The 26106-nt window shown below is 46.3% G+C and overlaps 1 protein-coding gene across 1 annotated transcript in view; it reads left to right on the top strand.

The window, feature by feature from the left end:
* The window catches only part of UBR4 (ubiquitin protein ligase E3 component n-recognin 4), a 127687-nt gene that overhangs the window by 42957 nt on the left and 58624 nt on the right, over positions 1 to 26106 (top strand). Inside the window, exons 42-65 of the mRNA XM_054394861.1 lie at positions 832 to 990; positions 2047 to 2199; positions 2479 to 2706; positions 4113 to 4270; positions 5326 to 5497; positions 5665 to 5866; positions 6625 to 6788; positions 7437 to 7653; positions 8803 to 9019; positions 10443 to 10475; positions 12133 to 12196; positions 12686 to 12820; positions 13856 to 14030; positions 14227 to 14364; positions 14556 to 14677; positions 15238 to 15349; positions 15858 to 15988; positions 16129 to 16306; positions 16778 to 16882; positions 20347 to 20502; positions 22075 to 22243; positions 22909 to 23005; positions 24037 to 24144; positions 24611 to 24727. Of these exons, the coding sequence (XP_054250836.1) occupies positions 832 to 990; positions 2047 to 2199; positions 2479 to 2706; positions 4113 to 4270; positions 5326 to 5497; positions 5665 to 5866; positions 6625 to 6788; positions 7437 to 7653; positions 8803 to 9019; positions 10443 to 10475; positions 12133 to 12196; positions 12686 to 12820; positions 13856 to 14030; positions 14227 to 14364; positions 14556 to 14677; positions 15238 to 15349; positions 15858 to 15988; positions 16129 to 16306; positions 16778 to 16882; positions 20347 to 20502; positions 22075 to 22243; positions 22909 to 23005; positions 24037 to 24144; positions 24611 to 24727 (3510 nt within the window). The remainder of the gene's footprint in view (positions 1 to 831; positions 991 to 2046; positions 2200 to 2478; positions 2707 to 4112; positions 4271 to 5325; positions 5498 to 5664; positions 5867 to 6624; positions 6789 to 7436; positions 7654 to 8802; positions 9020 to 10442; positions 10476 to 12132; positions 12197 to 12685; positions 12821 to 13855; positions 14031 to 14226; positions 14365 to 14555; positions 14678 to 15237; positions 15350 to 15857; positions 15989 to 16128; positions 16307 to 16777; positions 16883 to 20346; positions 20503 to 22074; positions 22244 to 22908; positions 23006 to 24036; positions 24145 to 24610; positions 24728 to 26106) is intronic.

Here is a 26106-nt window from a genome sequence, read left to right on the forward strand (position 1 = left end):
TGCCTGGGGGTGTTCAAGGCCAGGTTGGATGAGGCCTGGTGCACCATGGCAGGGGGTTGGTCTTTAAGGTCCCTTCCAACCCAAAGCATTCTGAGTTGGATTCTAAAGGAAAATGAAGCAGGCTTAGAGCACTGAGCAACAAGGAGAGTATGATTTGGGCTGCCTGTCCTCAGATCTGAGTCTTCTGTGAGGTATTGCATGGCTTAGGAAAACCTTCATTCCTCAGAGAAGAGAGATCTTGCAGCAGAAATGGTGAAAAGTGCAGGGACACAGTCACACAGAATCACAGAATGCCAGGTTGGACAGGACCCCAAGTAGTCACAGATTGCATTGGGTTGGAAGGGACCCTCAAAGGTCATCTTGTCCAACCCCCCTGCAGTGAACAAGGACACCTCCAATTAAGATCAGGCTGCTCAGGGCCACATCAAGTCTGATCTGGAATGTCTCCAGGGATGGGGCCTCAGCCACCTCCCTGGGCAACCTGTTCCAGTGTCTCCCCACCCTCACTGTGCAGAACTTTCTCCTGATGTCCAACCTAAATCTCCCCTGCTCCAGTTTTAAACCATTGTCCCTTGTCCTATCCCCACAGGCCCTTCTGAGCAGTCCCTCCTCAGCCTGCCTGTAAGCCCCCTTCAGATATTGAAATGTATTCATAAGGTCTCCTTGGAGCCTCTCCAAGCTGAACAACCCCAACTCTTTCAGCCTGTTTTCACAGGAGAGGTGCTCCAGGATCCTCTGGTCCAACCATTCTAGGTTTCATAGAGCTGAAATGGAAATGCCTTTATCCCCTCACTGGTGAGGCTGGGTGTGTAAGTTGATTTTGTTCTGCAGATCACAGTCCTCCAGCTCTCAGCCCTGCTGAAACAAGCAGACTCCAGCAAAAGGAAGCTGACCCTCACTCGCCTTGCATCTGCACCTGTCCCCTTTACAGTGCTGAGCCTGACTGGAAATCCCTGCAAGGAGGACTACCTGGCCGTGTGTGGGCTGAAAGTAAGTGCCTGGGCAGTTGGAAACATCAGTTCAAAGCAGCAAGCACAGAGCTGGCTGCAAAGATCTGTCACTCATTTTAAGCTCATCAGTTATTTGCCTGCTAGATTCATGAAGTAAAAGAAGCAGGACCTAGAGGAATAGTGTAAGAAATGAGGCAGTGCCTCAAGAGAGTACTTAGGGCAATAGTCCTTTAAGACATGTCAAGGGTTTATAAAATCATGGAATGGGTTGGGTTGGAAAGGACCTTAAAGATCATCCAGTTCCAACCCCCCTGCCATGGGCAGGGACACCTCCCACCAGCCCAGGTTGCTCAAGGCCTCATTCAGCCTTGTCCTGAACACTTCTGGAGACATCCACAACCACCCTGGGCAACCTGTTCCAGTGTCTCATCACCCTCACTGGAAAGAATTTCTTCCTCATCTGCAGTCTCAGTCTCCTCTCTTCCAGCTCAAAGCCACTGCCTCTCATCTGTCACTCCTGGCCCTTAACTAAAGTCCCTTCCTTGATTTCTTGTAGGCACCTTTCAGGTACTGGAAGGTTGCTCTAAGGTCCCCCTGGAGCCTTCTCTTCTCCAGGCTGAACAGCCCCAACTCTCTCAGCCTGTCCCCACAGGGGAGGTTCTCCAGCCCTCTGATCATCTTCATGGCCTCCTCTGGACCTGCTCCCGCAGTTCCCTATTGTGCTGGGGGCACCAGAACTGGATGCAGTGCTCCAGGGGGGATCTTAGGAGAGCAGAGCAGAGCAGGGGGGCAGAATCCCCTCAACTCTCTGGCATTTTAGTCATCTGAGTGTAGCAGAACTTGTCTGTCAGCTTCCCCAGTGCAGCATGCACAGATCTGTTGTTTAGCTGAGAGGCAGCTGGACCCTCTGGTTGTGCTTTGGGGTTTGTGGGGGGGGGGGGGAGTTTTTTTGACACACTTTGATGTTTCTCATCTTCATTTAGATCCTACAAATCATTATTGGCACGAAGGAGTGCTGGGTTTTAAGTCATTCTTGGCTTGAAATGTTTCTAAAGATCTAGTCCTAGTTTTTAACCAGTTCTTTTCCTTCCTGCAGGATTGCCATGTGTTAACCTTCAGCAGCTCTGGCTCAGTCTCTGATCATTTGGTCCTTCATCCCCAACTAGCCACTGGCAATTTCATCATCAAAGCTGTGTGGCTGCCAGGATCTCAAACAGAGCTTGCTATTGTGACTGCAGACTTTGTGAAGGTATGTTTGGTCATCAGCTCTTGGTGATAGCTCTTCTTGCAGCCATCAGAGCCTGGATCTTTGTGGAGTTGCATGTGGAAGAGTGTGATTAGGATTAAATTGGAGCTAGGATTGGAGCTTGGGGGTGTTTGGCTGCTCTTAGAAGAAAAAAAGCAAAGCTAAAGAACATAATAATGAGCTGTAACACCTGGCAAGGCTTCCATTGACTCAACTTCTTGGCCTTCTGCACTGGTTTGGATCACAGTAGTTAATTGATGATTTCCTTGCTTCTTCCCACAGATTTATGACCTCTCTGTGGACGCCTTGAGTCCAACTTTCTATTTCCTTCTGCCAAGTTCCAAAATCAGGGATGTCACTTTCCTGTTCAACGAGGAGGGGAAGAACATCATAGTGATCATGTCCTCTGCTGGCTACATCTACACACAGCTCATGGAAGAGGCCAGCAGTGCCCAGCATGGACACTTCTATGTCACCAATGTGCTTGAAGTCAACCATGAGGACTTGAAGGTACTACTCATAGCAGGGGTGAAGTTATTTTCTCTCTTGTTTGTGTCTTTACATTTGAAGGCTGAAGTTTCATTTCTTCCCTCCTTTTAAGCTCTCAGATCTAGATGAGTGAGCTTGCTGCCACTCCCTAAAGAGGAAAAGCCTTGCAGTGAAAGGAGGTGGGGTGAAAATTAAAACCCCTTGATCCTTTCATCTGCAAAGTGGAACATGTTTGCCCTGGCTGGCCTGGAGTCATGCCCAGCAGGATTTCTCAGCAGGGAGATGGCTTTCAGGACAGTACTGGTCTCAGAGCAAGACATTCCAGAGGTGCAGCAACCAGAATGGGCAACATTACTGACCACTGCTGGGGCTGCAAAAGGGTGGAGTGAACCTTTGTTCCTGTTCACTAGAAGCTCTGTAGGCTTGGAGGTGACTTTTAAAACCTGTTCACGTTTCACTTGGGTGTTTTTACCCCAGCCTGCTCCAAATAGTTGAGTAGGTGACCCTCAGGACAGTTCTTTTATGAGCTCCGTGTAAGACAGTCCTACAACATTCAAGCACACAGGTCATAGAATGATAGAATGGGTTGGGTTGGAAGGGACCTTTAAGATCATCCAGTTCCAGTGCCCTGCCATGGGCAGGGACACCTCCTACCAGCCCAGGTTGCTCAAAGCCTCATTCAGCCTGGCTTTCAATATTTCCAGGCTTGGAGCCTCCACAGCTTCTCTGGGCAACCTGTTCTGGTGCCTCACAGCCCTCATGGGGAAGAATTTCTTCCTCATGTCTCATCTAAATCCAGCTTCTTCCAGTCTGAAGCCATCACCCTTCACTCCACACCTTTGTCAGATGTCCCTCCCCAGCTCTCCTGTAGCCATTTTCAAACACTGGAAGGCTGCTGTAAGGTCTCCCTGGAGCCTCCTGGAGGCTGAACAACCCCAACTCCTTCAGCCTGGCCTCACAGCAGAGTCTTTCCAGCCCTCACAGCCTTGCTGTGGCCTCCTCTGGCCCCACTCCAGCAGGTCCCTGTCTGTGCTGAGGACTCCAGAGCTGCCCCAGCACTGCAGGGGGGTCTCAGCAGAGCACAGCAGAGGGGCAGAATCCCCTCCCTGCCCCTGCTGCCCACACTGCTGGGGATCAGCCCAGGCCAGAGCTGGCTCTGCACTGTGATTACACTTTGCAATATCTGAGAGCACTACCTACAGCCCTTGTGGGTGTAATCTCAGCACTCCCTTCAGAAGCCTTTGAAGCAGCTGCTGGATGAGTTCACCAAGGAGTTCAGCTTAGGAAGCTGTCACTTAGGGCTGTCTCCTCTCAGTGATGGGGAGGGGACAAGGAACCATTCCATCGTGAGGCAATGAAAAGCTTGGCAGAGCCTTTTGGAGGGTGTGCTTTGTCTGAACTGCTGCTGTTTCTCTCTGCTCCTGCAGGACAGCAATGGCCAGGTGGCAGGAGGTGGGGTCTCAGTGTATTACTCCCATGTGCTGCAGATGTTGTTCTTCAGCTACTGCCAGGGCAAATCCTTTGCAGCCACCATCAGCCGAGCCAGCCTGGAGGTGCAGCGACTGTTCCCCATCAACATCAAGAGGTGAGCCTCCTGTGCAAGACTCCCCTGGAGTTTCCACTTCTGTTCATTATTAATAAATACAACTAATTATTCTTAACATCCCAGCTCTGAACAGCTAAAGCTTGTGCTGAAGGTCCCCACTTTGGCTGCTGATTTCTTTCTGTGGTGCTTTTGCCCTAACTACGGACTGATACCGAACCATAGCTGGCTCTTTCAGCCCTGGGACTGGGATGCATTTCTTTTCCTCCCTGCTAGGCTTTGACAGCAGAAAGGTGGTTTCAGAGCAGCCTTGCTGCACAGTGCAGAGCTGCTACTGGTGCTGCAGGTGGAACTGATGGGATTATCCCACCCTGATGGAGGCTGCAGAGCAGGAAGCCTTTGTTTCCTTTCGCCACCAGTACTGCAGTGGACCTTGTGTATTGTGCATATGAAGGCTTATTTTCAGGCTCCCTTGGGGGAAACCAATCTCTTATGCTATGAATGTGGCAAGAAAAAAAGCTGTTCTGCAATCTTCTGACAAGCAGAGCTGGGCATTTAGGCCACAGACTCTTCACTAGCCTGACACAAAGCCTCCACTGTGAGTAGGCTCTGTAGAAGAGTCAGGTTCCAAGAGCTGCCTGGCCCCAGTCGAGTTTGGCTTTGCCTTTTTGCAGCTTTATTTTTTAATTCCAGAGTCAGTGTGAGCAGAGTCACAGAGATTCACCTCCACTGGCCTTTGCTAGTGCTGCTGGGTGTGTTGAAACATGGGACTGTGCATCTGTTCAGATGAAAAGGAAGATGAAAGCCATTTAAAAAACACTTCCTTGGTTTGGGGCATCAAATATTACTAAGGAAGTGTCTTTCTTCAAGTTGTCAATGCTGTGAATTGGGATTCTTGTGCCTTCTGCCTACTGAAGTGACTGTCCCAGGTGTCTCACCTGTTAACTAAGCACTGATCTTTTCCTGGCTGTTCATTAATGCTTTGAATTCCTGCTGAGGACAAAGCTTCAACCGCTGCCAACAGTGAGGAATTCAGGAATGGTTTTTACTTCTGTTGCTTTTCAAATTAATCTCATTCTGCCCTTCACCTCTTGCAGCTCAAATGGTGGCAGTAAGACCTCCCCAGCACTGTGTCAGTGGTCTGAGGTGATGAACCATCCTGGCTTGGTGTGCTGTGTGCAACAGACCACAGGTGTCCCACTGGTGGTGATGGTGAAGCCAGACACCTTTCTCATCCAGGAAATAAAAACATTGCCAGCCAAAGCAAAGGTTAGTCTGCTAGTTATACTAACTATATCATTCAACTAAGAGCTTAGTCCCCTCTATTTTTGGCCCTTAAAATTGTTGTTTCCATCAACCAGCTCTCTGGTCTTTGCAACTTTGCTAATCCAGAGAGTTTGTTTCTTCAAGCAGCAGTTCCCTGCTCTCCTTTGCAGATTCAGGACATGGTGGCCATCCGTCACACAGCCTGCAACGAGCAGCAGAGGACCACCATGATCCTGCTGTGTGAAGATGGCAGCTTGAGGATCTACATGGCCAATGTGGAGAATACATCCTACTGGCTCCAGCCCTCTCTCCAGCCCAGCAGCGTCATCAGCATCATGAAGCCGGTTCGCAAGCGCAAGGCAGCTGCTATTAGTAAGGGACTTCTCATACCTGTCCTGTGCAGGGTGGCAAAGGGAGATGCAAGGGTTGGTCAGCATTGGGTAGATGCTTGAGATGCTCACTTCTCACAGGATCACAGGCTCACGGGATGTTGGGGGTTGGAAGGCACCTCTGAAGGTCATCGAGTCCAAGCCTCCTGCCAGAGCAGGAGCATAGAATCCAGCACAGGTCACACAGAACACATCCAGATGGGGCTGGAAAGTCTCCAGAGAAGGAGACTCCACAACCTCTCTGGGCAGCCTGTTCCAGTGCTCTGTGAGCCTCCCAGTGCAGAAGTTCCTCCTCATGTTGAGGTGGAACCTCCTGTGCTGGAGTTTATATCTATCATCCCTTGTCCTATCCTAGGGAGCAGCTGAGCCTATCCCTGTCCCCTCTCTCTTGATATTTATAAATATTATCAAATCCCTCCCAGTCTTCCTTTCTCCGGACTAACCAGCCCCAGGGCTCTCAGCCTCTCCTCACAGGGGACATGCTCCAGTCCCTTAATCATCCTGGTAGCTCTCTGTTGGACTTTTTCCAGCAGATCCCTGTCTCTCTGACAATGTTAACCTCAGGGCTGAGTGCTGGCTAAGCCTGGGTGAAATGTTTCCATGGATGTGTAGCTAAATACAGACCTCCCTGGCTCACACAGGCATTGCCAAAGGAGCCAAGCTCACCTTGCAGCTTTGTTACTGTCCATAGCTTTGCCTCTTCAGCTGCCTTTTGTTAAAAGCATGTCTCTCCCCTTCCAGCAACTCGCACATCCAGCCAGGTGAACTTCCCTATTGACTTCTTTGAGCACAACCAGCAGCTCACAGATGTGGAGTTTGGAGGCAACGACCTGCTGCAGGTGTACAACGCTCAGCAGATCAAGCACCGCCTCAATTCCACCGGCATGTATGTGGCCAACACAAAGGTAGGTGGAGCAGTCTGGGCCTTCTCTTGGGCTTCTTGGTGACACTGGTGTCTGGATTGATAGCCTTGGCTCAGAAGTCTGCTTTGTCCCACTGATCCTGTGCAAGGCCAGTGACACTGTTAGCTAACACTGGAGGTGCCTGTATGCAGACTTCAGAGTCTTAGCTTAGAATCATAGAATGCTTTGAGTGGGAAGGGATGTGTAGAGCTCATCTAGTCCAACTCCCCTGCACTCAGCAGGGACATCTGCAACTAGAGCAGGTTGCTCAGACCCCCAAACAACCTGACCTGGAATGGTTCAAGGAATGAGGCACCTACCACCTCTCTGGGCAACCTGCGACAGGATCTCACTGCCCTCAGCATCAAAATATTGTTCCTTCTATTTAGACCAAATCTTCCTCATTTAGTTTCAAACCATCACCCCTTGTCCAGCAGGCCCTGCTAAAAGGTCTGTTCCCTTATCTACCCCTCTAAGCACCGAAAGACCACCAGAAGGTCTCCCTGGAGCTTTCTCTTCTCCAGGCTGAACAACCCCAACTCTCTCAGCCTGTCTCGATAGGAGAAACGCTTCAGCCCTCAAGGAGTGAATTCACAGCTTAGGAGTGAATTTTTGACTTCACTTTTGTGAGCTGTGGTGTCTGTTGTGCAGCCTGGAGGTTTCACCATTGAAGTGACCAACAACAACAGCACGATGGTGATGACAGGCATGAGGATCCAGATTGGGACACAAGCCATAGAGCGAGCTCCCTCCTACCTGGAGATCTTTGGCCGCACCATGCAGCTGAACATGACCAGGGCTCGCTGGTTTGACTTCCCCTTCACTCGTGAGGAAGCCTTGCAGGCTGACAAGAAGCTGACCATCTTCAGTGAGTCTTTGCTTACTTGATTGCTTTGCTTGATTGTTGTTTGGGTGGGTTGAAGTTCACAGCAGGAGGTTCACCTCGTAGTAGAGAAGGTTTCCATAATCTCTTTGCTTGATCCAGCTACAGAAATAGTTTGAGGGGTGGGTCTTGAGCATTTATTCCTTGTATTTATGGCTCAGTTTCTTGCTGCAGTGGATGAATGGGCAATGAATGCATCAGGCTGGAAGGGAGCCTCAAGGGTCATCTTGGCCAACACCCCTGCAGTCATGGATTCATAGATTCATGGAATGGTTTGGGTTGGAAGGGATCTTAAAAGACCTAGTTCCATCTGGTTCCAACTCTCCTGATGTAGGCAGGGACACCTCCCACCAGCCCAGCTTGCTCAAGGCCTCATCCAGCCTGGCCTTGAACACCTCCAGGGAGGGGACATCCACAACCTCTTTGGGCAATCTGTTCCAGTGTCTCCCCACCCTCACTGGAAAGAATTTCTTCCTAATTTCCGGTCTAAATCTCCCCTCCTCAAACCTCAATCCTTTCCCTCTCATCCCATTACAACAAGCCCTTGTCAAAAGTCCCTTCCTTGCAGACACCTTTCAGGTACTGGAAGGCCACTATGTGGTGTCCTTGGAGACTTCTTATCCAACCCCCCTGCAGCAAGCAGTGATATCTCCCACTAGATCAGGTGGTTCATGGCCTCATCAAGTTTGAACTTGAATGTCTCCAGGGATGAGACCTCAACCACATCCTGCTCTGGTATTTTACCACTCATTGTAAGGAAATTCCTCCTTCCTTCCAACACAGCTAAGAATTTTGTGTTGGCTAATGGAGGAGGAAAGTGGCCTGGAAAGGGAGATGAAACCATCAGAGTGGCTGTGGCTTGGTGATGCAGCAGGTTGGCTCTCCTGACCTTGTGAGGTGATGTTTGTGTTCAGAAGGAACTGTTCTGTTAGTTTTTAATCATAGAATTGTTAGGGTTGGAAGGGACCTCAAGGATCATCCAGTTCCAGCCCCCCTGCCATGGGCAGGGACACCTCACACCACAGCAGGTTGCCCAGAGCCACATCCAGCCTGGCCTTAAAACCTTCCAGAGATGAGGCTTCCACCACCTCCCTGGACCAAGACATTCTCTCATCACTTCTTTCATCCCTGCAGTTGGAGCTTCTGTGGATCCTGCTGGAGTCACCATGATGGATTCCATCAAAATTTATGGCAAAACCAAGGAGCAGTTTGGGTGGCCTGATGAGCCCCCTGAGGATTTCCCCTCTGCCTCAGTCAGCAACGTTTGTCCCCCAAACCTGAACCAAGGGAATGGCGCTGGGGACACCGAATCTGCTGCCCCTGCTGCTGCCAGCGGCACTGTCCTGGAGAGGTATTTCTGCAGCCTTGCTTTGATTTCTCCTTGCCAATGGGTAGAGGGGCCCCAAGTCCACTTGTATGCCTTTCCTCACTGGGAGAAGTGGCAGGAGTTAGTGAGTTGTTCTCACTGCCACACAAACTAACAAGTGAAAAGTCGACAGTGATCTAAGGAAGGCTTTGTGCTTGCTTGTGTTTGACCTGCTGGAGTAGAAGGGTAGATCTGTGTGCGTGCTTTGTCTTGCCAAGTTCATTTGTGACAGCAGTCTTGAAGAGCTCAAAGATTTCTGCTTCCTTGGTACATTTTCTCATTTCAAGCTGGTCCTTCTTTTTTTTTTTTTTTCCTCATTCTCTAGAGCTCACAAAGTTAGACCTTTCTGAAGTTAAGCTGAGTTTTGAGAAGAGCTTTGTGTGTGACCTTGCTTTAGGGCAAGTAGGTCCCCACCAACTTGTCTCAGGATTTAACTACTGTGGTGGAGAAAGTGCTGGGGTTTTTTTTGGCCCTCATATCCCTAAGTGAGAATCAAACCACAAGGGTGAGCTGGGCATGAATTTAGCAGGAGAGAGAGAGAGAACTTTTTTGGTGTTACATCCATCCTGAGCTCATACAGCCTGCACCGTAAGGAGTGTAGAAAGCCTCTCAAGTTAGCAAGGAGAGCACAGAAATAGATCACTGCTGAAAAGGAGCATTTTAACGGATGGGCTGCTTGGCTGGGAGTAAATGAGGGTTGATTTTGTCTTAGTGAAAGGCTCAGGTCAGGGTTCAGGGCTTGAAGTGCCAGTGAAGCCCAGCTGAGGGACCTGTCTGGCCATCCTTTGGTATTTTGTCTAACACCTTGTGGGATTTTTTTCCCTGTGCTTACATTCTCTTTTCTCCCCTCCTCTGCTGTGGCATCTCCACAAGATGTCCCTCTCTGCACAGACATCCTTTCTGGAGGATTATAGTAGATAAAAAAATCAGAAGCAAGGAAATGATTCATTTCATTTTGATTTAAGTGGCACAGAATGCAGCATGGTCACCTTACGAAGGGCTCTTGGGTAGGAACAACGAACAGCAAGCAAGAAGCAGTTTTCCCATAAGAAGTTTGGTGTCTGCACTTCAGATTTAACCTTCAGTGGTGCTTTAAGCAGTGTTGCTTGGCTTCTCTGTGCTAGGTGGCCTGGTTTTCCTTTCTCTGTTCTGCTTTTAGGCAAGTGTTTGTTGCCCAGGTAGCAAGAACCATGCTTAGATTCCCTGTCTGTAGCACTCTGCCACCCTCCTGATTTCTCTCCTTTAATTTGCCTGTTGCATAGAACGTGTTCTAGGGAGAGTTGTTTGGGGTTTTTTTTGTTTGTTGGTTTTTTTTCTGTGAGCTTGACTCTTTTCTTTTTTTTTTTTTTAATTTTCATTTTTATTTCTTTTTGTTTTGTTTCCTTTTTTCCTTTGCTCCCCCAAAAAGTTCTGAAACTGAGTCCCTAACCACCCTGGACCGGTTAGTATGCCATCCTTTTCTCTGCACGAGTGAGTGTGTGTCAGAGAGGCAGAACACATGATTGTGGCTTTTGGTGACTGTTTTCTTTCCTTTATTATGTTTCTGTTGTTGTTGTGGCTGTTGTTTCCCAAGTGCCATTTGCTTCTTTACATTCTGGTCATTGCATGGCAGATGGTTTAGAGAAATGTAAAGGCTGAGGGGGTTTGCGGATTCCTGCTGTACACGGCGTAACTGTTGCTTGTTTGACAGGCTCCTTGTTTGGCTTTGTTCCCTCCTTGCCTCTCTTTATCCCTCTTTTATTCCCCTACCAGCTTGAAGGGGGGTGGCTGTGGGTAGAGGGGAATGTCATGTTACTTACCACCACCACCAGACCAGACAAGTGTTGTTTCTCCTACCTCATATCCAATCCTATGCTGTTATTTCTCCCCTTAATGCTCTCTCTTCCCTCCTTTTCCCTCTATTCTTCTTGCACTGCTCCTCTGGTGTGTCAAATGGCATAGAATCGAGGTTGGAAAAGACCTCTAAGATCATGGAGTCCAACCACAACCCAACTATCATGACCACTAAACCATATCCTGAAGCACCACATCTTATTTATTGAACACCTTCAGGGATGGGGACTCCACCACCTCCTTGGGCAGCCTGTTCCAAAGCCTGACCACTCTTGCAGGGAAGAAATTGTTGCTACTCTCCAACCTAAACCTCCCCTGGCACAATTTCAGGCCATTTCCTCTGATTCTATCACTGGTTACTTGGGAGAAAAGACCAACCCCTACCTCACTTCAGCCTCCTTTCAGGGAGTTGTTGGAAGCAATGAGGTCTCCCCTCAGGCTCCTTTTCTCCAGACTAAACAACTCCAGTTCCCTCAGCTGCTCCAGAGGCCCTCTAGACCCCTTACCAGCCTTGTTGCTCTTCCCTGAACACACTTCAGGACCTCCCAAGGCATGAACTGGTGCTGCAGGGGGAAGCTCAGCACTTTGCCCCAAGCTGTCAAGAAGTTTTTCCCCTTGGGGCAAGTACTTTACTTCGCTTGCCTTTACCCCCATCCAAAGGTTTTTTTTCACTCCAAAATCTCCCACTTGGGTCATCCCCAAGTTAGACTTCTCCTCTGAAATATTTTTGGGTCATCCCCAAGTTAGATTTCTCCTCTGAAATATTTTTGAGCTGAAACTCCCAAAATGGGAAAGAAGCAACCTGTGTGTGAAAAGAGCAAGTGAGTAGAATCTTGCTCCCTTGGAGAAGTCGGTTCCGCTGTTTTTTTTCCCCATGTGTCATCCCAAGCCTTGATCTGCAGTCATCTGTACGTCTGTGGGCCATGGTGAATTGGTACTGTCAAGACAATCCAAGTTATCCCTGCTGCAGGCTGCGTAAGGAAATGTTTTATCCTCTTTGGTAGAGAAAAGCCCCTGTCTTTCAGCTGTGGATTATTAAAGCAGTCCTAAGTTTGTCTGTGAGCGTGAGCCAGGTTTAACTCTGGTCTGTAACACAATGAAATGATATGCATGGTGCCTGTGGCAGGTTTTATCATGCTTTGATTTTGTACTTGGCATTCGTTAGCTGTCTCTGAGCTACTCATGACTGTAGCCTGCACAAAGCAAAGTGCTAAGGGAGAGAGAAGGGTTGCTGTACTCAAGCCTGCTTTCCTTTCTCCCTCCAGGCTAGTAGTGAGTTCTTTAGAAGCGCTGGAAAGCTGCTTTGCTGTAGGACCAGTCAACGAGAAGGCAAGTAACTTTCTGAATACATTCTTGAGCTTTCAGAGCTGGGGGGGGGGGAGGAGGAGGAGGGGTGAGAATCAGCAAGCACCTCCTGCAGCCCTGGGGGCCTGATACAGACGAGAGCTGGAACCGTTTTGCTCTGAGCCCTGATCTGAAAGTTGACTTAGCGAAAAGCATCTGAAACTAGTTTGGAACGACAACTGGCATTTGCATTTAGTGCTGGTGGGATTTGTGGTGCTGCAGACTGACCTCGTTTACAAAAAAAGACCCAGCAGGGTGGAAGAAACCCAGAAATCTCAGAAAGGACTTTTCTGCTGTAGAGATGTGAAGTGTTCCTGTAAATGTCACATAGGAAATGGAGGAGGCTGTCAGAGCGGTGCTGGAGGGAGGCAGAAACGGCGTAAGGAGGGGAGGGAGCCACAGGTACACTGAGAAATCAACCTTGTACCTCACCTTAATACTGAAGAATGATCTTTTGTCTGTTCTTGGGAGCAGGAGAAGAATAAGGTGGCAGCTCAGGAACTGGCCACTATGCTGCTGTCCATGCCAGCTCCTTCCAGTGTGCAGCAGCAGACCAAGAGCCTCCTGGCCAGCTTGCACACCAGCCGCTCTGCGTACCACAACCACAAGGTAACCCCTGCAGGGCTCCAGCTGCAGTCTGGCAAAGGGCAAATCTGCACTGGAGATGAGGAAGAAATCCTTGACAGTGAGGGAGGTGAGACACTGGAACAGGTTGCCCATGGCGGTTGTGGATGCTCCCTCCCTGGTGGTGTTCAAGGCCGGGATGGATGAGGACTTGAGCAGCGTGGACTGGTGGGAAGTATCCCTGTTCATGGCAGGGGGTTGGAACTGGATGGTGTTTAAGATCCCTTCCAACCCAAACCATTCTGTGATTCTATAATGATTTCAGTGTCTCTTGCAACTTGCCAGCTCATGGTTGAGGGACAGCATGCCCCTGGAAAGCCCTTCTTCCACACAACATAAACCTGGTGGCTGACTGTCACAGAATTACAGAATGTTAAGGGTTGGAAGGGATCTTAAAAGATCATCCAGTCCAGCCCCACTGCCAGAACAGGATCACCTAAAGCAGATCACACAGGAATGCATCCAGATGGGTTTTGAGTATCTCCAGAGAGGGAGACTCCACAACTCCCCTGGGCAGCCTGTTCCATTGCCCTCAGCTGACTGACTGTCCTTCAGCTCCTGCTGCCGGCATTGCTGCCTTTTGTCTTTCACCAGACCTTAGCTACTCAAAATGCTTTTGGAAGATTTTGGGGGGGAAATCATGGTAGTTAACCTTGAGAAATCACGATCTGGAAACACATGAAGTTTATCTGCAAACTGTAGCTCTAGTTTCCATTTCCACAGGCTTAGGGTGCTAGGAGAATCCAGCAGTGATTAGCCCAGTTCTGATATAATTGCAGTAGGTGCACAGCTGCCTGCAGATAGCCTTTGCTAACCCCTTGAGTGGTTGTGTTTATGCACTGCATTTACATTTCTTCTGCCACAGGTTGACTTTTTCATATTAGTGGTCCTCCTTAGATGACTTTGGCCAAGACTTAAAGCAGCAAATTGCTATTTCCCCAGGATCTGTCCTGCAGTTGTGCTTCAGGTGCTCTGCTGTGCTGTTGTTTTTCATTGCCTGTGTCCTCTTCCACTTCACAGGATCAAGCATTGCTAAGTAAAGCCATTCAGTACTTGAGTTCCTCAACCAAAGAAGGAAAGGACCTTGACCCAGAAGTGTTTCAGAGGCTGGTCATCACTGCTAGATCCATTGCCATTATGAGACCCAACAATCTGGTCCACTACACAGAATCAAAGCTGCCACAGCTGGAAGCAGGTAGAGGAGTCTGTCATTTCCTTCAGCTTTCCTCTGTGCTAATTGAAGATGTCTTGGGGATAATCTGGTTCTGGGTGACAGGAGCTGTATCCTGACATAGGTGTGCACATGGGAGCCTCTGACAAAAGCCTGCTGTTACCCTTCTTGTTCCATTGTTCCCTGCCAATATCTGACAACTGTGGTTTAATCTCTGCAGAGGGTGAAGAAGGGCAGGATGCCCAGAAGCACACCGAAGGAGATGGCTGCACCTTCATTACCCAGCTGGTTAACCACTTCTGGAAGCTGCATGCATCAAAGCCCAAGAATGCCTTCCTTGCCCCTGCCTGCCTGCCAGGTGTGCTACCTCTTCACTTCTCTATTTTGAAGGGTCCTATTTTAAGCTTGTAAAGAGAGAAAGGAGAAACTTCAATGCATTTGTGGTGCAAACACAGTGCCTTGAAGTCTACAAACTGAAGATGCTTCCTACAGTGTCTCACTCTGTGCTGAAATGGTTGATTTTAGTCCTGCTTTTTCGTTCCTCCTTAGGTCTCACTCATGTTGAAGCCACAGTCAATGCTTTAGTGGATATTATCCATGGATACTGCACATGTGAGCTGGACTGTATCCATACAGCATCCAAGATCTACATGCAGATGTTGCTTTGCCCGGTATGTTATCACACTCTGCTCTGCTTCAGCCTGTAACAGGGGAGGTTTAGGTTGGACATGAGGAGCAATTTCTTCACTGGCAAAGTTGTCAAGGCCTGAATCAGGCTGCCCAGAGCACTGGTGGAGTCCCCAGCCCTGGAGGGACTGAAGAGCCACATAGATGTGGTGCTGAGGGACATGGTTTAGTGGTGACCTGGCAGTGCTGGGATAATGGTTGGACTCGATGATCTTAAAGAGTCTTTTCCGTGCTTCTGTAATATGAAAAAAATTAAATACAGGTAGAAAATAGAGGCAGGCAGCCAAACCCACTCAGCCAGAAGTGAATGAAGGAGAATTTTCTGTCTCTTGTGTCTCAGCAGCGTTTGTCATGTTCTGTATGTGCAGTGCTAGGTCTTGCTTTGTGGCTGCTGGGGGTAAGAGGGAGTTTAGAAGCTAGGCAGTGCCGTGTGTCTTACTTGAACCACAACTAGCTGAGAGCTGGAAGGGTTTGGGTTTTTTTAGCTGTCTTTCCAATACTGGCAAAGCTTAAGAAGTGTAATGATTAACTATTAACCCTTTAGGATCCTGCAGTGAGCTTTTCTTGCAAGCAAGCTTTGATCAGAGTGCTGAGACCGAGGAACAAGCGGAGACATGTCACCTTGCCATCCTCCCCTCGCAGCAATACTCCTATGGGTATGCAAGGTCCCTCCAGCTTTGCTTTTAAATGAGCACCGCCTCCTTTATTTGTCAGAAAAGACAAGAAAATAAGGTAGTCTGATAAATGGGGACTGAAAACAACACTAAACCCAGTCTTTCTCATTCCTTTTGCTCTTCTCTTGTAAGCCCTTTTTTTAGATGAACGTTCAGCTTTGCTTCGGTATGAAATGGAATGGAAAGAGATCTCTGAGAGATTCTCCTTTCAGTGACAAGGAAATCTGATTATTTTCTGCAGTAATCCAGCCTGCCTTAGGATCTCTGTGGCTATTTCTAAATCCTTAGAAATCAGTCATAAAGATGTGTGCAGCCAAAATTAGGGTATCAGCTCTCCATCCAAGAGAGCACTGAAGTGAGTTGTGGTTCTAATGGAATCTGATAGTGGCTGGGGGGTACAACTGAGGCTAGCTTAGGGGATTTCCAGCATTAATTACCTTGGTTGTGATGAGGAAAGAGTAGATTTGTGAATGAGTCCTTTCTAACTCAGGAGATAAGGATGATGATGATGATGACGATGCAGAAGACAAGCTGCAGAGCTCTGGGATAGCAAATGGGGAGCACATCCGGCAGGAAAGCCAGGAGCAAAGTGAAGTTGATCATGGGGACTTTGAGATGGTGGTAAGTCCAGAGTGCTTCTCTTTGGAGCCTTCCAAGGACATAAGTATTTGAGTTTGATTTGGCTGTGATGAATGAGTTTGTAGTGCTTCATCAGCTGGTGGTGGTGTGGAGAAAGCTTTCACTGTGTTTCCTCTCCCTAGTCTGAATCCATGGTTCTGGAAACTTCTGAAAATGTGAATAATGGGAACCCTTCTCCCCTGGAGGCTCTTCTGGCTGGAGCAGAGGGATTCCCTCCTATGCTGGATATTCCTCCAGATGCAGATGATGAAACAATGGTGGAATTGGCTATTGCCCTGAGCCTGCAACAAGATCAGCAAGGTAAGATGTAGACACTGCTGACAGTCAGAAGGGTAAATAAAATAGGATGACAAATAGATAGGGTGAGAGGGGGTGGATTGAAGCTTGAGGAGGGCAGATTGAGACTGGAGATTAGGAATAAATTCTTGCCAGTAAGAGTGGTGAGACACTGAAACAGGTTGCCTAGGGAGGTTGTGGATGCCCCCTCCCTGGAGGTGTTCAAGGCCAGGTTGGATGAGGCCTTAAGCAACCTGGGCTCGTGGGAGATGTCGCTGCCCATGGCAGAGGGGTTGGAACTGGATGAGCTTTAGGGTCCCTTCCAATCTAAACCATTCTATGAATCTATGAATAGGAGGAAACTGGGAAAGAAACAAAGCAGAAGCTATTGATGTCTCCACCATCAAAGCAAAGAGCTATGAAATGGACAGAAAAGGCCAGAGATGAAATCATTCTCTCCTGGGAGGATACTCACAACTTGTTTTCTTCTTGCAGGGAGCAGCAGCAGTGCACTTGGGCTCCAGAGCTTAGGGCTGTCTGGCCAAGCACCCAGCTCCTCTTCTCTTGATGCTGGCACGCTCTCGGATACAACAGCATCAGGTAACTGTTCACTGCAAGCACTCAGACTGTTCTGATTCTGACCTAAATAGTGGCTTAGCATTTGTTTGTAAAGTTGGGTTTGAAGACCCAGTTACTGCTGTTGGCTTTATGTGGTTTTGAGAGTATATTTTATGGGCTTTTCCTGCTCTGATAGGCTTTCAGCGTAGGCTTCTGAGGAAGTTTTTTCCTCTCCTTAAAATGATAAAATAAGATAAAGATAAGATAAAATTTAATCTACTGATAAAAGAAACCATGTGCAGCATTTCCTTTGCATTTAAACCTAGCCTGGCATTGTTCTTTAGTAACTTGCATGACTTGCATCCTTCTCAGGGTGTCTCCCCTCAGCTGCTTTTAGCAGGCTTCAAAGTATTGAAGGATATTTCTAAGTTTCATAGATGCATAGAATGGGTTAGGTTGGAAGGGACCTTAAAGACCATCTAGTTCCAACCCCCTGCCATGGGCTGGGACACCTCCCACCAGTCCAGGTTGCTCAAGGTCTCATCCAGCCTGACCTTGAACACCACCAGGGATGGGGCATCCACAACCTCCCTGAGCAACCTGTTGCCTTTTGATTTGTAGTTAAAAAATTGCAACAAACGACAAAGACTTGGGGCTTTTTTTTTTTTTGTCTTTTTTTGGTAGCATAGAATCATGGAATGGTTTGGGTTGGAAGGGACCTTAAAGATCATCCAGTTCCAACCTTCTGCCATGGGCAGGATCACCTCCCCCCAGCCCAGGTTGCTCAGGACCTCATGTAACCTGGCCTTTAACTTCCCTGGGCAACCTGTTCCAGTGTCTCACCACCCTCACTGGAAAGAATTTCTTCCTAATGTCCAGATGTGCTTCCCATCTTTCTATTTTCACCTGAGATCACGCTCATGGCACTTAATTTAAGTCATCTAAAAGGGCTTCCAACAAGACCTAAAAAAGGGATTTGGGCATTTCAGAAAGATATGTGAAGGAAAAAAAGGAATGATGATGATGATAATGATGATGATGATAATGATGATGATGATAACGATGATGATGACAATGACGATGATGATGACAATGACGATGATGATGACAATGACGATGATGATGACAATAATGATGATGATGACAATAATAATAATGGCAGTGGGGTTGGTACTGGCTGATCTTTAGGGTCCCTTCCAATCTAAACCATTCCATGAATCTATGAATAGGAGGAGACTGGGAAAGAAACAAAGCAGAAGCTATTGATGTCTCCACCAGCAAAGAGCAAAGAGCTATGAAATGGACAGAAAAGGCCAGAGCTGAAGTAGTTGCTATTATTATTACTACTATTATTATTATAGTTATTGCTATTATTGTTATTATTTATTTGATTTGATATATATTTCAAATATTATCATCATTGTTATGACTATTATTGCCACTATTATTAATATTATTTTATTTGATTTTATATATATTTGAAATATTATTACTGTCACCATCATTATTACTACTACTACTATTATTGCTACTATTATTAATATTCTATTTGATTTGATATTTGAAATATTGCTATCATCATCATTGCTACTACTATTATTAATATTATTTTATTTGATTTGATATATATTTGAAGTATTATAACTACTACTATTATTGCTACTATTATTAATATTATTCTATTTGATTTGATATATATTTGAAATATTACTGCTATCATCACCATTATTATTACTACTGCTATTGCTACTATTACAAATATTATTTGATTTGATATATATTTGAAATATATTTTATTACTATCATTATTATTACTACTACTGTTATTAATACATTTTTATTACTATTATTATTATGACTAGTACTGCTATTGCTATTCTTTTATTTGATTTGATATTTGAAATATCATTATTATAACTGCAATTATTATTACTACTATTATTACTACTATTAATATTTTATTTTATATATATTTGAAATATTATCATTAGTATTATTATTACTGCTATTATTAGTAGTACTATTATTACTACTACCATTATTAATATTCTTTTATTTGATTTGATATATATTTGAAATATTACCATTATTATTACTACTGCTATTATTAGTGGTACTATTCTTATTGTTATTACTACTACTATTATTACTATCATCACTATTATTATTGCTACTACTATTATTACTATCACCACTACTATTATTATTACTACTACTATTATTATCATCATCACTACTATTATTATTACTAATATTACTATCATCACCACTATTATCACTACTACTACTATTATTACTATCACTACTATTATTATTACTGCTACTACTATTATCATCATCACTATTATTACTACTACTACTATTATTACTAGCATCACTATTATTATTACTACTACTATTATTACTATCATCACTACTATTATTACTACTACTACTATTATTATCATCATCACTATTATTATTACTACTATTATTACTATCATCACTACTATTATTATTACTACTACTACTATCATCATCATCACAATTATTATTACTACTACTATTATTACTAGCATCACTATTATTATTACTACTACTATTATTACTAGCATCACCACTATTATTACTACTACTATTATTACTAGCATCACTATTATTATTACTACTACTATTATTACTATCACCACTATTATTACTACTACTATTATTACTATCATCACTACTATTATTATTACTACTACTACTATCATCATCACTATTATTATTACTACTACTATTATTACTAGCATCACTATTATTATTACTACTACTATTATTACTAGCATCACCACTATTATTACTACTACTACTATTATTACTAGCATCACTATTATTATTACTACTACTATTATTACTAGCATCACCACTATTATTACTACTACTACTATTATTACTATCATCACTACTATTATTACTACTATCATCATCATCACTATTATTATTACTACTACTATTATTACTAGCATCACCACTATTATTGCTACTACTACTATTATTACTAGCATCACTATTATTATTACTACTATTATTATTACTAGCATCACCACTATTATTGCTACTACTACTATTATTACTAGCATCACTATTATTATTACTACTATTATTATTACTAGCATCACCACTATTATTACTACTACTACTATTATTACTATCATCACTATTATTATTACTACTACTATTATTACTAGCATCACCACTATTATTACTACTACTACTATTATTACTATCATCATCACTATTATTATTACAATTATTATTACTCGTTTTTTAATTTTTTCAAATTACCGAGGAAATAAACCAAGAACTCAAATAAGCCTAAGGCAAAGTATCCCCAAAGTATCTCCAGAAGAGCTGTTGAAATAGCAAACGAGACAAGGTGGCCTTGGAGGATCCCTTCCAACCCGCTGCCACCTGTCGCATGTCACGGCTAAAACCGCGTCGTGCCTCTCGAGGTTCCACCCAGGCAGTGTTTTTACTTGTAACAGCTCTCTTCATTCTCTTAGCTCCAGCGTCTGACGACGAGGGCAGCACCGCCGCCACCGACGGCTCCACCCTCCGGACCTCCCCCGCCGAGCACGGGGGCAGCGTGGGCTCCGAGAGCGGCGGCAGCGCGGTGGACTCGGTAGCTGGGGAGCACAGCGGTGAGTGGCTCTGCCTTGCCCCTGTAACAGAGTGAGAGCTGAAATCCCTCTCCCACACTGACTACAACCAGGCTAGCTCAGTCTGGAAGCAAATGCAAGCTGTGTTTACAAGCAAATCTCCAATCCATGATGGAATGCAATGAATCTGTACAAACAGACATTATTCACAACATATACAGATATGTACAATCAACAGAAAAGCACAACCCAGCCCCCTTTGCTTCCCCCAAGGGGCCTCCCCACCAGCCAGAAGGAATCCCCCCAGAGGCCCCTGGCTGAAGGCAGAGAGTCAAGAAGCAGAGAGATTGTTAGATTTAGCTTGTCAAGGTTATTGTGTTATCTTCAGCCAGAAAAAGAAGCAGCAGACAGACAGAAGCCCAGCAAGCCAAGACTCAGACTGCCCAACTGCCCAATCTTGTTTTGAGTAGAGGTGGGGTTGGTCTCTTCTCCCAGGGAGCAAGTGATAGGACAAGAGGAAATGGCCTCAGGTTGCACCAGGGGAGGTTTAGGTTGGACAATAGAGAAAAGCTCTTCTCTGAAAGGTTTCTCAAACACTCGACCAGGTTGAATCCCCATGCCTGAAGGGGAGCAAGGTAGGGATTTGTCTCTTCTCACCAGTAACAAGTTACAGAATGAGAGGAAATGACTTCAGATTGCACCAGGGGAAGTTTAGTTTGGACATGAGAAGAAAATTCTTCCCTGAGAGGGTTCTCAAAGACTGCAACAGGCTGCCCAGGGAGGTGGTCTAATCCCCATGCCTGAAGGTGTTTCAAAGCCACAGAGATGTAGTGCTGAGGGCCATGGTTTAGCCCTGGCCTTGGTGGCAGAGTTAGAAAATGGTTGGAGTCCATGATCTTGCAGGTCTTTTCTAGTCATAGAATCAGTAAGGGTTGGAAGGGACCACAAGGATCAGCCAGTTCCAACCCCCCTGCCATGGCCAGGGACACCTCACACTAGATCAGGCTGGCCAGAGCCTCATCCAGCCTGGCCTTAAACACCTCCAGGGATGGAGCCTCAACCACCTCCCTGGACAACCCATTCCAGGCTCTCACCACTCTCATGGGGAAGAACTTCTTCCTCACATTCAACCTCAATCTCCCCACTTCAAGCTTTATTCCAATCCCCCCAGTCCTATCACTACCTGAGATCCTCAAAAGTCCCTCCCCAGCTTTCTTGTAGCCCCCTTCAGATCCTGGAAAGCCACAATAAGGTCACCTTGGAGCCTTCTCTTCTCCAGACTGAACAGCCCCAATTCTTTCAGTCTGTCCTCATAGGAGACAAGCTTCAGCTCTCTGCTCATCCTGGTGGCCCTTCTCTGGACACCTTCCAGCATGTCCATATCCCTCTTGTAACAGAGGCTCCAGAACTGGATGCAGTACTCCAGGTGGGGTCTCACCAGAGCTGAGCAGAGAGGGAGAATCACCTCCCTTGACCTGCTGGCCACACTTTTCCTGATACAGCCCAGGCACTGGTTGGCTTTCTGGGCTGCAAGTGCACAGTCCAGACAATTCAAGTCATTCTCTGTTCAGGGGTGCTGACATTGCCTTACCCTTGCTCTGTTTTCTCCTCCAGTGTCTGGCCGCAGCAGTGCCTATGGGGACACAGCAGCCGAGGGCCACCCTGCTGGACCAGGCAGCGTCAGCTCCAGCACAGGCGCCATCAGCACTACCACAGGCCAGCAAGAGGGAGATGGTTCAGAAGGGGAAGGGGAAGCAGAGGGAGATGTCCACACCAGCAACAGGCAAGGAGCTTTGTTTTGCTCTTCAGGAGTAGCTCATCTGAGCTACTCCATGTTCAGAGATAGGGGGAGCCCTGTGGGTGCTGTACTTCATGGAGCACCGTTTGTGACCCTTGCATGGTGACAATCAAAAGCCAGCAACACAGAACACAGCAAACAGGCAATGCAAAATGCCTCCCTCTGTGCAGTCACCATCTGACGTCTCCCACACACCTAATGTATGTCCCCCAGATCTGCTGCCTGTGCCAAGTGCTGAGAAAACCCTGCGTGGGTCTAGCAAACAGGAATCACTACAGTCTGCTGCTGGGAAATTCAGTGTTAGGAAAGAAGCATCTGCAGGAGCACTTGGGGAAAGATTTGGGTTTCATTCTGCTCAGTTACTTTTCCAGAGAAGTTGGGAACTGATTTGCAGGATCAGTTTCTAGACAGCTGATTTCTGCAGGTGGTTGTGCTAGGCAGGGTGGCTCTGGAGTGAGCAACCACAGCTATTATCAGAGCTGCTCTGCATCTCACTGGGAGGTCTGAGGGAAACTCTGCAGGTTTGATGACCTCAGGGTTTCCTCATGCTCGGAGCATCCATGGTAAATCACAGTGATCCTGCTGGGTCTGGTTTTCTTTGTGAAGTGTCTGAAGTGCTCTGTGTCTGATTCTTGGCTTCTGACCTGCAGGCTGCACATGGTCCGACTGATGTTGCTGGAGAGGCTGCTGCAGAACTTACCTCAGCTGAGGAATGTTGGAGGAGTCCGAGCCATCCCTTACATGCAGGTGAGAGAGGATGGCTCAGGAGTTAAGCCTTAATCAAAACAGTTGATCACTACTGCTAATGTTTTTTTGTTTCCACATGCTTTGCCCTTTCTCTTTGTGCCTAGTCACAGTGTGTGGATCCATCCCTAAGTGTCTGATCTGTTGCACAGCATTCCTTGCACATAGATTTCTGCTGGGCCTTTACCCTGAGTGTGGGTTTTACAGCTGGCTGATATGCTGCAGGGCTAAAATCCTTGAGCTCTGATGTATTTGGGAATCCTAGAATGGCTCAGGTTGGAAGGGACCTCAGAAATCATCTGCTCCAACCTCTGTGCCTTGGGCAAGGACACCTCTCAATTAGCCTTGGCTGCTCAAGGCCTCTTCCAAGCTGACCTTGAAGACCTCCAGGCAGGGGGCATCCACAGCCTCCTTGGGCAACCTGTTCCAGAGTCTCACCACCCACCTACTGAAGAACTTCCTCAGCTCCACTCTAACCCTGCTCTCCCTCAGCTTCAAACCCTTTCCCCTTGTCCTCTCTCTTGACACCCTCATGAAAAGTCCCTCTGCAGCCTTCCTGCAGGATCCCTTCAGCTATTGGAAGGCAGCAATAAGGCCCCCCCAGAGCCTTCTCTTCTCCAAACTGAACACCACCAACTCCCTCATCCTATCCTCACAGCAGAGGTGTTCCAGCCCTTGGATCATCTTTGTGGCCTCCTCTGGCCTCACTCTGCCAGCTCTGAGTCCTTCTTCTGCTGGGGACACCAGACCTGGAGGCAGGATTGGAAGTGAGGTTTCATCAGGACAGAGTCAAGGGGCAGAATCCCCTCTCCTGCCATGCTGCCCACACTGCTCTGGTTGCAGCCCAGGATAGTGTTGGCCTTCTCTTGGGTTTATACTGAATGTTCCTATTAGGACTTGATGACACAGGAAGAATTTGGGCAAGAGCAGAGATTAATCAGGATAAAATCTGTGATGTTTTGTGAAAGATAATCTCTATTTATTTTGAAAACATGGAGCCTGCCTTCTGTTAATTCTCTGCCTTCTATTCCCAGGTTATTCTGATGCTTACAACAGACCTAGATGGAGATGATGAGAAAGATAAGGGAGCTTTAGATAACCTTCTGTCCCAACTGATTGCAGAGCTGTGCATGGACAAAAAGGTAAGCTGCAGAGTGTGCACACACTCAGCTGGCTCCTTCTAGCCAGGGCTTCTTCCCCTGCATGAGAATCACACCCACACATTGCTGTGTGGATGTGTTCAGGCAGTTTTCTTTCTCTTGGCTCGCTTCCCATAAGGTAGAAAATGACATGAGTGGAACTCTTGCTGTTTCCTGGGTCTGGCATCCACATGTGAGCCTCACAACTTGTTCTGCTTGAATTAAACTCTTAAGCCATGATCAATAATGCATTATTGACACAAGACAGCTTGGCATCTGGGTCAGGCTCTTCTCTGGCATCCAGGCCGCTTTCTACCCTTACACTGAAGGATTTCTGCTACTTTTTTTTTTTTTAAACATTAATGCTTGAGCTTCAATTAGAAATTGCTTCCTGAGGGTCAGAGCACTAGAACTGAGGTGCTTAAGACCTTGTGTTCAGCTCTGTAACAAGGAAGTTGTCTCCTTGCAGGACGTGTCTAAGAAAAACGAACGCTCTCCAGTCAATGAAGTGCACTTGGTGGTCATGAGGCTGCTCAGTGTGTTCATGTCCAGAACTAAATCAGGATCCAAGTCTTCCATTTGTGAGGTACATCCTTCAAACTGGGGGATAATGTGGTTGGGAGAGTGGGAAGGGGAGCAGGGTGAAGACTTTTGTTCGTTATAGATGGTCCAGAAAGCTGCCAGCTGGGATAAAAATGAGAAACAGTTAGAAGTGCTTTGGAGAAAAAAAAAAATCAGGAGGAGTCTGTAGTGTGACTAGAGTTGTGAAGATCTTTGCTGGGACTCAGGATGGAAAAAAAAGGTGTGAGGACAACTGGGTTCAGTTGGTTTTGTGCACAGATTCTGCCTAAGCCAGGGGCAGGAGGTTAACTTAAAACATTCCAGCAGATTTGATACTATTTTTTTCCCCCCCTTGCATCTTCCTGGTGCTGAAGGGGTTAAAAGAGGATTTGTAATGTGATTATTGGCAAGCAATATGCTGCTGTGTCAACGTAAAAGTGGCTAAGAGGATTCCTTAGATATTTGTTGCTAAAAGGTACAGTAATAAGGCATAAAGAAAAAAAAAAAAGCAGTGTGTGTGTGTGTGGTGGGAAGGAGATTAATAAAAAAAGCAGAGAGGTTAAAAAAAAAATTTAGTCTGAACTGCATCAAATTTTAATGAGCTTATGAGCTGTGGGGTTTGTTTGGATTTACAGGGCTGCTTTAATAGTTTTATTTACAGTAGCTTTTTTTTTTTTGCTTTCTTTTTTTTTTTTTCCCTTTCTGGCCTTTTTGTTATTCACTTGAGCTTCCCACAGAAATCAAAGCTCCATCCTCTTGCAGAATGCAGGTGGAGCAATACCTGGGTGGAGCAGATGCTTCTGAGCTGCATCTTGCAAACAGGGACTCTTTCTCTAGCAGCATTCACTCCTAGATAAACAAATAGAAATCCTAACTTAAAAAAAAAAAAAAAAGGGAAGAAGGAAATGAGGGAGGGGAAAAAAAAAAAAGAAGGCAGGGAAAAAGAGAAAAAAAAAAAAGCCCCTAGTAGTCTAATCCATAGCAGAGTGGCCTCTGGCACATGTGTCGAGGGGAGATTAGACTTAAGAGGAGATTTTATTTTGTTTTCCTTTGCTAAGCGCTTGTTCAAAAGAAGTCTCTGTAAATATTTGAGTTGCTTTTCAGCAGACACAAAAACCCCAAAAAACCCCAACCTCAAAGAAACCCCAAACTTAAAAGCTGCCTGGAAAAAAAAAGTTTGAAGAAAAACCCTGCTCTGTCTCTCTCTTATCCAGCCTGTCAGCAGCTGCTGTCTGACTGTCACAGCTTCCACTGGGTGCTGGATCTCAGGTGCTTTAGTGCTGAGGTCTCACCAGAGCAGAGTAAAAGAGGAGAATCACCTCTCTCACAGCTCCCCCTGCTCTTCCTGCTGGATCTCAGGTGCTTTAGTGGTGAGATCTCACCAGAGTAAAGGAGGAGAATCAC

The sequence above is a fragment of the Indicator indicator genome, chromosome 32 (assembly GCF_027791375.1).
Source record: "Indicator indicator isolate 239-I01 chromosome 32, UM_Iind_1.1, whole genome shotgun sequence".
Lineage (NCBI taxonomy): Eukaryota > Metazoa > Chordata > Aves > Piciformes > Indicatoridae > Indicator > Indicator indicator.